This window comes from Furipterus horrens, unplaced genomic scaffold (genome assembly GCF_987537825.1).
Source record: "Furipterus horrens unplaced genomic scaffold, mFurHor1.1.pri manual_scaffold_12, whole genome shotgun sequence".
NCBI classification, from domain to species: domain Eukaryota; kingdom Metazoa; phylum Chordata; class Mammalia; order Chiroptera; family Furipteridae; genus Furipterus; species Furipterus horrens.
Genome location: NW_028327182.1, coordinates 6,968,942 through 6,982,776, shown reverse-complemented (window position 1 = coordinate 6,982,776; position 13,835 = coordinate 6,968,942). Strand labels below are relative to the sequence as shown.

The following is a 13,835-nucleotide window of genomic DNA, read 5'->3' as shown; positions in this document are numbered from 1 at the left end:
AAAAAACAAACAAACAAAAATACCCCACAAAAACCAAAAAGCCATTAAAGAAGCCAGCTAGGGACTAAATGGTAAAAATAGATTTTCTAGGGTAGGTGAGCTTAAAAATTGTCTCGAGCCATTGCAAATAGAGTGGTGCACTGAATTCCACTTGAGTTTAATTTTAGATAGGCTTTTTTGTTCTTGTGCTTGTTTTTATTTTGAGGTCATGGCATTGGCAGAAGAGAAAGGAAATGGATTCAAAGAGACCTCTCTGCCCTGTGAACATAAGAGTCACTGGATGGCAAACACGGCCTTTTGGTTTTTTAACTATTAAGATCGATACGTAGACATAGCACAGATAACTTCACGATGGTTCCAGAACAGAAGTTGACCTTATGACTTGACAGCGTGAAAGCAAAGGCGCAGCTGACAGAGCGGTGGAGGGAAAAGGTGAAGTGAAGGGCAGAGGCAGCAATGGCCCATTTTACAAAGTGGGGGGGGGGGGCGGGAGATACTCCTGCAAATGGCCAGAGCAAACGTTGCCATGAACATGTGTTAATTTAAAAATTACAAACACGGGTACAAAAATACTGGTGAGTGGGCAGAGAAAATAAGCCAGATCTCCATCTGTCTTAGCAGGGCATTAACAGTTCATGTCTGATGCTGACAAGTCTACAAACCGTGCTGTGACCCCATTACTCAGGCAGGGAAGTGCCCCTCAGAGGCGCCACTGCCAGTGGGGGAGCCCTTCTGTCCGACGGGTCTTTCACCATGTGCAGCAGTTACTTTGATGAAGAATATAAATTACATTTTCTAGTTTTAAAAATTGAATGCATCAAGAGTTAAGTCACTGGACTTACGCAGACTCAAGGCTTTATAGCCAAGGGCCAATTTCAACTAATGGTTTCTTCTGTCATTTATCCCACTGGCTATAATGTCATCAGAGAAATCTTTCTTCGAAGAAAATAAATATACTTAATACATAAACAGAATAATTCAGGAAGCCTATTTCAAATGGATGGCCTCATTTAAGTATATGATGGTAAATTTTAATTTCTATGGGGCCCCTGCATAAAGAGTGTATATATTTATATGGGCATTTAAAAAAATAACCTAAAATTTAAATATTAATGATCAGGCCTGGAATTAAATAAAAATAATAAATATACACAAATCAGTAAGTTGTACACATTTAGTCCTAACTAAAATAATATAAAGGATCAAGGTCTTTGTCATGCCAACGGAGTGTTTCGGTCTGATGACATATCAGCAGAGTTTTCATTAGGTATTTATAGACAAAGCACAAATAATTAGAAAATGGCCCGAGTTTCTGCAAGACAGCAAAGTGAACGACCTTCTCCCTTCGGCCCGTGAAGGATGGGCGCCCCCCAGGCAGTTGGCACTTGGGTAGAATGTGATTCCTTCTTCACAGGCAGACGCTCTTTTTGCTCCTTCCCATCTTTTTTCCCCAAAGGTTTTTCTTCCACTAAGGATGATATGTCCCAGTCGTCGTCATCCACATCTGAGCACTAAAGAAAAAACAAAACGAGGAGAATAATGTTTCTTAAGAGAAGAGGCGCCAGCTGGAGCCCCTGGGCCGCTGTGTCGGCCTCACTGAGTCCGGCTGACCCTGAAGGAGAGGCGGCCGGGCACCTTGGAGGATCCCTCTTCTGGTCGTTCCTGCGGGGCCATGAAATGGATTGAGATATGTGTTTTGAAAACAGAGGGGAACCCCTCTTTTTCTTTCTTGACATGTTTCCTGTTCTACCAATCATGAATTTAGAAAACTCCAGAAACACTACAGTTTAGAAGTAAAGTTAGGATGCTCCTTAAAATAGGAGCCAGGCCATCTCTGGAGCCCTTAGCTGTGATCATGACATTTAAAACCTAACTGAAAGGTGCATGCGTGCCTACCACGCCCTTTCTAAGGAAGACATGTGAGCTTGCTGTGAAATACATGTTTTTTTGTTATATTTGCCTTGTGTAACACAAATAGCACTATCTAATTACATGCAGTTTGACACAATGCTGTGGATTCCAAGAAAAGAAGTAACCTAAGTGAAAAGTTGAGAGAAAACCACTATCCCTGGTAGCCTCTGTCAGCCCCAGGAGCTGTGCCCAGAAACGTGAAGGGAGATCCCCACCCCCAGAAGCAGCTGCGATGTCCTGGGTGCCCACCCGCTCAGGATGTGTGAGGGCCCCTCCTCCGCTCAGGCCCTGGGGCTCGGGCTCTGCCATCCGCTCGGCTCACACATCTTTCAGAAGGATTTCTCCACCCACTACTACCAAGTTGGGCTAAACTCTGAAAGATCCCTGTTTTACTCCCAGGTCACACTGTGGTAGCAGAAAAGTCTCCAGACTCGTATGTAGAGGCCCCAGATTCTGGGTGGTCTCCCAGTTCCATTAAGAATCCCGGAACACCAATTCAAAAGAATGTATACACCCCGATGTTCATAGAAGCACTAGTTACAATAGCCAAGTGCTGGAAACAGCCTAAGAGCCCATCAGTGGATGAGCGGATCAAAAAACCGTGATACATTTACACAATGGAATACTACGTTGCAGAAAGAAAGAAGGAACTCCTACCCTCTGTAACAGCATGGATGGAACTGGAGAACATTAAAGCCAGGCAGCGAAAGACAAATACCGTATGATCTCACTTACAAGAGAAATCTAGTGAACAAAATAAAACTAATGAGCAAAACAGAACCAGAGGCGTGGAAACATGAAACAGACTGACAGCTGCCAGAGGAAAGGAGGCGGGGATGGTGGAAAGACGGGGAAGGGAGTAGTCAAAGAACATGTATGAATGACCCATGGACACGGACAGCGGGGTGGGGATGGGCTGTGGGAACGGGGGATGGGTGGGATGGAGGAGGGCAAAGGGGAAAATCGGGACAACCGTAATAGAATAAACAAGAATAAAAGAAAACAAGTGTCCATGTACAAATCATCCAATATCTGTAAGCATCAGATACCATCCAGGGCAGGCTTCTGAAAGCCCATGAAGCCTAAGCAGATGGCGAATTATTACCAGTTATCACCCCTGCATCTTTGATTCTCTACGGGATAGGAAGGAAGGCGATATTGAAAACAAGCAAAGGTAAAAGTCTCAGCCTCCACACTATGAAAAATAAAATTAAGATGTAGTCATTAAAAAATGAAATTCCTTGTGTATATTTAGCAAGTAAAAGTGATCTCACCTTCAGTTCTTCTTTGAAATCTCTTCTGATGAACGCCTCAGCAACATTAATTCCGCCGGCCGGCCTACTCACAGTTCTTTGATTTGAAATCGTCTTTTCAACTTTTTCAGTTAATGTTTTAATGGAGGTTCCTATATGACCGACAGAAAACAGGAAAAGTTTTAAAAAACCTGTATCTATCTTCAGTTCCAAAATAACCCAACAAGCAACTCTGAAGGAGTCTAAGCTTTGCAAATAATTAGGTACTATTGAAATAAACTCAACTAGTGTATTTTGGGGGTTAAAATGTTACATTTAGTACTTAGGATTCCTTGAAAAATATGGTCCTCTAGACTAGAAGCAGTAAAATTTTCATTTTAAATCAAAAGGGGATGGTCTCATTCATAAGTAATGATCGGAAACTTCCATTACAGTGAGGTAATGTGCGTGAATGGAATATATATACGGGTATTTTCAAAAACTAATTCATTAAATGAATTAGTTGTATTTTACACAATTATATAAATACATACATACACAGATTATATACAATAAATTAATTATATCGGATATGGTTAAAATATTTTAAAAATTAAACAGAATTAAAAAAAAAATGAACTTAGAGCAGCACTTCTCTTCAGCAAGTGAACAGCACAGACTTGGACCTTATTCCCTTTAGAATGGCCCCATCTTTGAGGGGCAGCAGGACGTAGTAGAAGAGATTCTCATCATCACCCAATTTTATGGGTTGAATTCTGTTTCCAAATCCCAGGGTCTCAGAATGTGGCCTTATTTAGAGACAGGGCCTTTAAAGAGACAGTCAAGTTCAACTGAGGTCATTAGGGTGAGCCCTAGTCCGACATGACAGGTGCCCTTACAAAAATGGGACACCTGGACACAGATACACTCCCTGAGGGAAGTTGGAGTAATGTAACTTGGGAAGACGGCCATCTACAAGCCAAGAACAGAGACACAGGACAGGTCCCTACGACCTCCAGAAGGAACCCACCCTACCAGCCTTGGCTTCGACCTTCCAGACGAGATATTTCTTTTGTTTGAGCCGATGCAGCCCTAGGAAATGAATGCACCTGGGCACTCCTCCTCCTCCTCCTCCTCCTCCTCCTTCCACTTGAACAGCAATGCGTGGCTAAGCCTCGCCTATGGTCCTGGGGAGCAGCAGCCTTTGCAGAAGCCCCGTCCTCTCTCCCCACACAAGTTCCAGCTCAGACGGCCAGTGCGCTGCGCCTCTGGTCGGGAACCACTGCCCGAAACACAATTTCCCAAACGATTTTCAGTGGTCAGAGCTCACCTGTGGGCTTGGGAGAAATGTCACAGTCCTCGAATTCGATTTCACTTCCTTCGGTCCAGTCAGTGTCACTTTTGACAGTCTTCCTTCCAAAGCCTCCCTTGTTGCCTTTGGATGGCTGCCTGAGAGGCAAGTCTGGGGACGTGTAAGCCTGGATGAGGTCGCCGGCATCCAGCTCTTCCTCTGAGCTAAAGGGAGGCGTCCTAAACAAATCAAAACCCAAACAGGGGTCAAAACCCAAACAGGGGCACTGTTTTCCTATGTTTCAGGATTTACCAATGGCAGGCCTCTTCAAGTGGTAGGGACTTTCTCAGGAAATTCCCAAGTTTAACAAACGCCAATGTGGTCACAGAGCAAGGTGGCGGCCAGGCGCAGGATTTAGCAAAAGGCTGAAGAGTCACTTCGAACCCAGACCTGCTGCCAGTGTGACGTTTCTCCTCTAAACCCAAACTTGTATATTCTTAACTTTCTCGGTTTTCACACACCTAAGAAAACTATTTCTCAGTGGGGAAAAGTATTTTCGGCAATAAAAACGACTCCACCTTTTAAAATAGTGTCATTATTTATAACTTATCTTTACACTGCTCCTTCAGAAGTGCTTTTACAATCTCGTTTCTGATATTATCACATGAAGTATCACCCCATTTTAAAGTGAAATACAAGTTCAGAGCAGTGTTCATTCATTTAAAAAATATTCACAGAGCACTTAAGATTTCAGCCATCGTTTGGTTGTACTATGTCCCATGAAATAAAGCTCTTCCCATGAAAAGTGCTTGTGAAGGGTGAATCATTATTTATATTGTCTCTACTATATTATATTTCTGCTGTCTCTACTATATACACACACACATAAGGCCTCAATGAAAAGATTTATAGTATCAATATCTCTTGACTAAGTCAATAATGATGAAATTTAATTATAAAATTAGTTTGACTCATAATTAATAACTATAATATACCTATAATTTATTGAATGCCAACCACTGAGGTCAAGCCCTTTTCATATGTTCTTACTAAATTATAAAACTATCCTGTGCCAAAGGCAGCATCATCCCACCTTACAGATAAGAAAACTGAGGCTTAAAACTCGTTAGCACCTGAATCAGTGGTACACAGTCGATGAGCGACTGAGCTAGGATTCTTAGTGTCCTGAGAGAGCCTTAGAATTCTAAAGTATTGTCTGACCACACCAGCAAGGCTTTAGCCATTTAAAGTCAACGTCATTCCTAGAATTTATCAGGATATTGAAAATTACTAGACACTGAAAGGGATCATGGAGATGACTCAGGGTGGTCCCCCTTCTTAATGGAGGGCACAATGTGATAAGTACTATTAAGTTATGTAATATTTAAAAAGGAAACAAATGTCACAAAGGACTAGCAAATTAATTATGACATTTAATAATTAGGACTTGAGTTAACCATATGAGCACATTAATTTACAATGAAAGGACTGTTCAGAGAAAAGAATTTTTGAAGTGACCTCCCCCCTCCCAGGTACTCACGTAATAGTGGAAGACTTTCTGGGAAAATTATCTTCTTTGATATTTTTCTTAATTCTAAAAGACAACAGAAAACTATTTCTAAGCAGCATGAGTAAATAATGTAAGTTAATATAAATTTCTATAGAATTGGTGATTTTTGTTTTTAATGTATATTAAAGAGGTTGAGCAACAAGAAGATTCTCCAAGTACGAACAAGAGATGGGGTAGAAATTGCAACTGTGATTCTCTGTGGGGTTAAACATTGTTGTGGGCTAAATGTCTGCCTCCCTCTAAAATCATATATTGAAGCCCTAACCCCTCGAAGTGATGATATCTAGAGATGGGGACTTTGGGAGGAAATCAGTTTTGAGGTCATGAGGGTGGGGCCCCCATGAGGGGATTAGTGTCCTTATAATAAAACAAAGAGAGACCAGATCTCACTCTTTCTGCCAGGTGAGGGCAGCCAGAAGGCAGCCACCCTCTGGCCTCGGAAGAGAACTCTCAGTGACCGGGCTGGCACTCTGACCTGGGACGTCCATTATCCAGAAGTGTGAGAAAATCAATCTTCATTGTTTAAACCACCTGGTCCACGGTATTTTTTAGGGCAGCCTTAGCTGACTAAGATAAACACTTATAAAAGAAAAAAATTAGGGCTGGAAAATACTCACTTTGGAACAGATGGTCGGTCAGTGAAAACAGGTCTTTGTTTAACCAATTTTCTGCTTTTGGGAGGAAGTTGTATTGCTTTGACTATTTCTCCAGTTGAAAAGGTATCCATTTGAGAAGCACTGTTCCTATCTGGAATAATAGTGTCATTCATGAGTCTTCACTGCATGAAAAGCAGGAGAAAGACTACAGGGTTTTTTAAATATAAAAACAAAATAAAAAACGCCAACAACACTTAACGGTTCAAACAGTAAAATTAAGTGCCAAAGTTTGTGAACCATTTAAAATTATAAAAAGGTGGTTCAATTTCACTTCCATCTACAGAAATGAAATGGCAGTTCCTGACAGGCTTACCTGAAGACAGTGACATTCTCTCCTCAACTTTGCAGCTGACCTGATGTTCCAGGGATTCTCGAATTTGTTGAAAGTTAGGTATCTGTCTTTCTAGATCACGTCTTTTTGATTCCATAGTTCTTAGCACTCGATGGAATTGATCATTGGAAATACCGCGTGTATCCTGAAGGAATAAAATGTTAAGTCAATCAGTTACCCTGGATGTGTTTCATTTCATGTACATTTGTCAGCATTAACTGTGCTAACTTTTCCTCCTTACTGCGCATGTGAGATGGAGGGCGCCCCACTATATAACACACTGTGTGGGCCCCAGAAGGAACATATAAGGCATATGATGATTGTCTATGAGTGGTTAGCAGTACCCAGGCCGTGAATGCACAGAACACACATGTGATTGTATGTGACCGATTAACCAACAATGCAAGTTGTGTACTAAGGACCAAATGCATCCACACGGGCTGAAGGAGTTCCGCAGAGAGAGGCGATCGAAGGTCCCAGTGGCCGGAGAAGGCTAACGGGGAAGACCGCACTGTGCTCTGAAGGATGGGTGGAGTCCCACAAATAGAAACAAAGGAGTGTTGCAGGTGGGTAGGGGCACCGTGTAGGAAAGGCAGGTAATGAGGCAGAAGTAGTCAAGGCACTGGACAGCGGCTAATGCTGCAAAGGAATGGGTGAGGAGCAGAGGAGGAGACGGAGTGCCAAAATGAAAAGCTTAAGGCTTATTCCACAAGTAAAAGAAGGTCATCGGAGGCTTTCAATGATGAAAATAGTATAATTCATAAGGTAATCTGAGAAAATTCACTTGGATCTGATGACAGAAAAACAGTAGTTAGAGGGCTGTTCGTTCAGGAACAAGTGCCGTACGGGCTCCCATCTCCCTGCCAGTGTTTCTGGTTACAGGAAGTGGCCCCACAATCCGCCCAGTTGCCCTGCATAGAAATCACCACCATCAAACCAAGTGCCGCCCCCAAGAACTTTTCTCTGACCTCAGTTATTCTAGCCCCTCTTATGTTCCTTCACTGCACGTCCTACAATGGATCCTCGTGGATCTACCCCCTGTCCGCATGAACAGCTGTTCCCTGCCTATCATCCTATACCCTGTAGCTGAATGGAAATACCCAATACTGTGCTGATGTCAATTCTTCCTAATCAGTATACTAAATTTAGGACAATTCCCATCAGAATCCCAAAAGGGGTTATTCTGGAACTGCGGAAGCTGCTTCTGAAGTTCACTGGGAAAAGAATAAGGAAGAACTGACAGGAATTTTTTGAAGTAAGAAGACTAACAAAGAAGGAATGGCCTATAGTAGATATTAAAATACAGGACAAAGCTATTGCAAAGGAATACAAAAAAGCAGGATAATACAGATGAAAGTCTAAAAAAAACCCAAATGCATATAGGAATTTCATATATGATAAAAGTGCCATTTCAAATAAGTGGGGGAAGAACGGATTATTCAGCAAATAATTTTGGGACAACTGATCCAACCAGAAATAAGATTAGATATCTGAGTTATTGTTTCCAAACTTAATTGTTAAAGCCCTGATAAAAGAAACCTCTGCTAAATGAAACGAGAGATATGAATCTTACAGACAAAATTGTAAGCAAAAGAAGTCATCTACAAAATGCTACATGATGTGTGATTTCATTCATATGAGGTTCAAGAACAAGGGAACTTAAGTCAGAACAGCCATTATCCCTTGTTGAAGAATAAGGGGTGATATTCACTAAGGAAAGGCAAGAGAGTATCTTCTAGCGTATTGAAAATGATCAATCTCTTGATCTGGGTGGTAGTTACAGATCATACATGTGCATACACATACACAAACTCAAGAGACACATGTATACAAACCCTTACACACACGTATATGTGTACACACAGGAATACATATGTGCACGCACATGTACACCTATATACACATCTGCATGCACATGTATACAGATGTGTACACAGACCTATTTACGCAAACATCACATTCTCACACAACGCATGTATACAACACATGTGCAGTGCATGTGCCTGTACACACGTATGCAACACACACATGTACGCACACACATGGGTGGACAGAAGTAGGTTTACAGCTGTGAGTATGCAAAACACAGTTTACTCTTGTATTATTTATTAATCATTGTATTGTTTTCCATATTAACTGTAAATCTACTTTTGCCCACCCCTGTACTTTTACATATAAGAATATATATGCACACGTGCATATGCAGCCAAATACATATATAGGTAAATAAATTCAAGTTGCTCTCTTAAGATTTATGTATTTTATGTATGTCAATAAAAAATGTAAAAAGCAAAGAATATATCTATACTTATCTACCTACCCATGTTATACTGGAATTATTCAATCTGTCAAAAGCATGAAACAGAATTCATTCACCCATTCATATAGCAAGTATGGCTTAAGGGCTGATGCTGTAATAGGCAACAATCTGGCCTGAACAGCACAATGCAGGCAGCACTGCAGTGCCTAGATGCCAACCCTGGCTCCTTCACGACTGGCTGTGCGACCCGATGCAAGACCCTGGACTCCTCTGTAAAACGGAGATAATATGGTCACGTACCTCAGAGATTTGTTTCTATGTTTAAATTATTAACATACATTAACAACTCCGGTCTCCTAACGTGGACAGGACTGACAAGCCTTTTTCTCTTCTCTGATTCTTTCATATTTAGAAAACAAAACAAAATAAAACCAGCAAATATTCCAAAAGTGAATGTACTTACTGCATGAATCCCTAAGGTCTCCAATTTCCGCACCAAACTCTGCTCCAAGATGGTTCTTATTTTCTTAGTGAGAGAGGGGTTATTCTTCAAAGCTTTCCTGAAATGGTTCTTACTGTTATTTAACTTATGTTCATTTTCCCTTCCTGAAATAAGGTTTTGAAAAATGTGTTAAAAACAAAAACAAATACATTAAGTCTCTAAGTAGAAAATGATGAAACACAACTTTTAAAAAGCAAGCAAGCATTCATAATCTTTTCAGTTTTTGGATATTTTGGTCACTCAGCACAATATATATTGCGTAAGTACCGTGGCTTTTAAAATTTTCTTAAGTTGGCTTCTACACTTCAAATGTCTTTAAAGACTTTCTTAATCACTTAACCGAATTACAGCCAGATAAATAAGGCAAGAAATGTGTCTCTAAAGAAGCACGATGGGAAAAAAGTTATTCAGAAGTTTAACGCTTTATTCTGAAATTATTTTACTACTCCTGAAGAATTCATTTCTCCTAAATTCAGTTAGAATTTATGTATCATTTTATAAAGAAAAAGCTCCATTTATTTTAAATAAGTTAGTTTTTATATAGTAAGTTTAGTAGAAGTTGAGTTTATATAAAATTCCAAAATGTGAAATTATCCCTCTTAAAATATTTACCAAAACGAAAAAGAGGTCAACAGAAGTTTTAGGAAAAGTAAGTCTACTTTGTTTAAAAGAACCCAAAATAGAAAACAAAAATTAATAGGCCAGTCTCTTCTAACTTTTCCTTCCCCATTCCTCTTTCATTCTCCCACTAAAAAATGTCTAGTTCAAGAGACTTCCAAAAAGGGTGTAATCACCTGACCTTGAAGAACAGAACCCTTCTGTCAAAGGAAACTGAACGCTTAATGGAAGAGACCCACTGCCGGGCAGTCCCAGCCCTTAGTGATGGTCCCAAGGCAGATCTGGGAGAACACAACAGCACTATCACTTTGGAGTCTAACCTTCGAATCTCTGAACAGGGGCATTTCACCTAACAAGGGTGGCACCGAATGCCATTGCCGGGGTCTGGGACTGTAGATACTCCATTTCCCCCTGGGTGGCATTTTGAGGTACCCACAGCATCTGGATTTGTAGACCTTAAACAAAATGCCTTTGGTTAAGATGTTTTCTAAATGCTAGTTCAATTCTAGTAGTGAAGACTCTGTTCAGGAGTAAACAGTTTTGCTGACAGCAAAATGGGTCAAATTCCTATTTGTACCTTATATAGGAGGAAATAGCCTGCGTGATGATGCTTTTCTATACTTTGCAACTGCGGGTTGCTAAATCAAAATGATAAAATTTTATATGATTACATTATGATTAAAAGCCAGAAGTCATCTTAAATGTTACACTCTCGGCACTTATGCTGCTGTTTTCCCAACCAATGTTTTCCAGTATTCTGAAATCACCACCCAAAATACTTCTGCCCTAGAACCTGACAATACATCATAATCTAGAGGGCTCACCCACAGCCATCGCTAACTTTGGCTGATAATTGGTTACCGAGTCTACAACTTTCTAGGGCTAAAAATAAAAACAGGTACCAAGAGACAGTCTGGAAGTCATGGTGCTACCACCGAAATACAAACATGTCCTGTCGTGATTATGCAGAGATTATTTTTTTGGCCAGTATCTGGGACACAAAAGGAGCTACACAGAAGCATATCCTGAAGAAAAGATCTGGGCCCTGTCTGCCCCAGGACATAAGGGGACATGCAAGGGTCAAGTGTTGCCAAGAATGCCTTGATCACAGTTTAGGAGAGCCTTAAGGTCTTGGATAGCAGTGACGGAACTCATTTGTTGATTGATCCAGGTCCACCCTCAACCATGATGCCGGGTTCCTTTTGGTGACTTAGTTTCCCCAATTGACCACAGATCCCACATTTCCTGCTCTCCTCGAATTCACTACCTATGTTGGCAGTTGCTTTGGAAAGCCTTTTGTGAGTAATTAGGAAGCCCTTGGATGGAGAGATTCTTACCAAGCGGAAGCTGGCCAATGGAAGGATGGCGAGTGGACAGGAAAAACAAGAAGAATCAAGAACGATCAAGTTTTTAGGTCAAGATGGAATCAATCACTTGAAAACCAACAACAGCTGAAGATTTCAGTTAAAGCATGTACTGCTCACCAAGATCAACGAAACAAAACTTTCTAGATATCAGCACTGCCTCTAATCACAAAGCTGAAAGCTTATGAAAGCCGACGGCCAACGCACGATCGCCTACACGTGATCAGTTCTATCGGACGTACGACCCGGCATTTGTGGTAAGCAAATAATTGTAGCACAAAACGAATAGTGAAAACCAAAAGCAGAATTTCTGAGTTGGGAGGGACTTTTGTCATGAGGTAAGGAAGCTCGTCCTTTTTCCCAAGAGGACACCAAAACCAGAGATGAGGAGACTTCCCCTGAGGCCGCCAGCCAGTCCTACAGAGAGCCCGAACCAGCCTGTCCCTCCCCATCGCTTGGGTCTTTGTTCTAAACTGTGGAAAGCAGAAAACCTGGACTTCACGCCAGCCCTGTCAGGAGTTCATCCAATGACTTGGAGCAAGCGCCCAATCCCCGTTCCAAGTTTCTGAATAATAAAATGGCCCCTAACACCACCTCCAGGTCCTCACGTTCTAACCCCTTATACACAGCCAGACCAAGTACGTTTCTACGCAACCGTGAGCAGGCAAGGGTGCAGAAACAGTCTTCTCGATGAGTTGCTTCTAGGTAACAGCCCTCGCTTTGCAAACCGCTGCACAGGCATTATCTGCAAAATGTGAGCACAGGCTGAGGAATTTATAGGTGGCAATTAATCTGCTGGGTCTGCAGAGGCACTGGAAGGATGTGGTCACTGTTTCTGTAATGGTGCGTTTGGACTCTGGGTGTTTTTGATGGTCCTCAGTACTTCCTCCCACTAGAGCTGTGTATGAACCCGAGGACGGCAGCAAAGATTCTCTCCCTCTCCGACTCTCCAAATGTGGCCACAACCAACGACGGTGTTTGCTGTCAGTGACCCCAAACTCATGCCCCATGTTTTCTGGGTAGAAGAACTCTTACAAGGAACACAGACAGAAGGATGCAGTGGGTGGAACCTGGAACTGAAGAGGTGATGGTGGACCAATCAGGATCCCTCTTGGAACCTAGCTGTTTTGTTTTTTTTTAAATGAATGTGAACTATAAGACCCAAGGCTCCAGTTTCAAAGTTTTGGACCTTTTTAATGAACCTCCTGACACATTTCATGAATTCTTCAGAGAATAAGATGTTGTGTTCCAGACCTCAGAAAATGATATGTAAGAAAGAGAAAGCATGTTACTTGAGAGTAAGACGAAAATATACATCATATAGTTATGGATATGCCTGATTTAGTCACTTCTCACTTTGTAGCCTTGTTAAAAATTTTCAGAAAGAAGTCTAGAGAACACAGAAGAACTTCTAACAGATATTAAAGACTTCACGTATTAGAATATATAATTTTACTGCTCTTCCTAACAAAAATGACAAAACCAGCACCCACATAAATATTAACAATTTGCTTTCTCCTAAAGAAGTGATATATGGTAAAGTGTTATTATTACTAAGGAGAAAATTATGATAAACTGATTCAAATATAATTGTTTTAGAAACAGGTCTAGCATTAGAAAATATCTTAATAATGTAAAATAATTTTCATAAGCTTCAAACATTAATTTCTAGAAAATAATTTTGAAAACTACCAAATAAGTAGTAGTACTTTAATTATCTCCCGAAACCTATAACAGTTCCCAAATTCCACCAAAAACATTATTCTGCACATAAATATTCCACATTCAGAGCTTAAATGTTATGCTTTCCTTTCTATTAAAAATAATGTTTGAAGCGGGCACTTGACCCATTCATTTCACAGATTCAGGGTATAAGAAATAACTAGCATGATATGAATATTTTTGTATCATCTGGCACCCAACGTGTGTCCCCTTGTCCTCTGATCAGAAAATACCCGCATTGACATAAAGGCTTCCATTGTTTTCCAGTTCCCTGACACAGGGAACTTATTCATACGCTAAGAATCAAATAAAGCCGGGGAAAATAGAACAGCCTATTAGGGGAGTAAGAGGACAAAATAAACACTATGCGTAGATTGA

The 13,835-nt window shown here is 40.9% G+C and overlaps 1 protein-coding gene across 1 annotated transcript in view; it reads right to left on the bottom strand.

Annotated features, from left to right (window-relative positions):
• DZIP1 (DAZ interacting zinc finger protein 1) overlaps positions 1-13,835 on the bottom strand; it is a 52,350-nt gene that overhangs the window by 1,501 nt on the left and 37,014 nt on the right. Inside the window, exons 14-20 of the mRNA XM_090258824.1 lie at positions 9,715-9,857; positions 6,974-7,136; positions 6,622-6,751; positions 5,975-6,028; positions 4,474-4,673; positions 3,186-3,316; positions 1,337-1,511 (exon numbers count right to left, since the gene is read on the bottom strand). Coding sequence (XP_090114950.1) covers positions 1,337-1,511; positions 3,186-3,316; positions 4,474-4,673; positions 5,975-6,028; positions 6,622-6,751; positions 6,974-7,136; positions 9,715-9,857 — 996 coding nt within the window. The remainder of the gene's footprint in view (positions 1-1,336; positions 1,512-3,185; positions 3,317-4,473; positions 4,674-5,974; positions 6,029-6,621; positions 6,752-6,973; positions 7,137-9,714; positions 9,858-13,835) is intronic.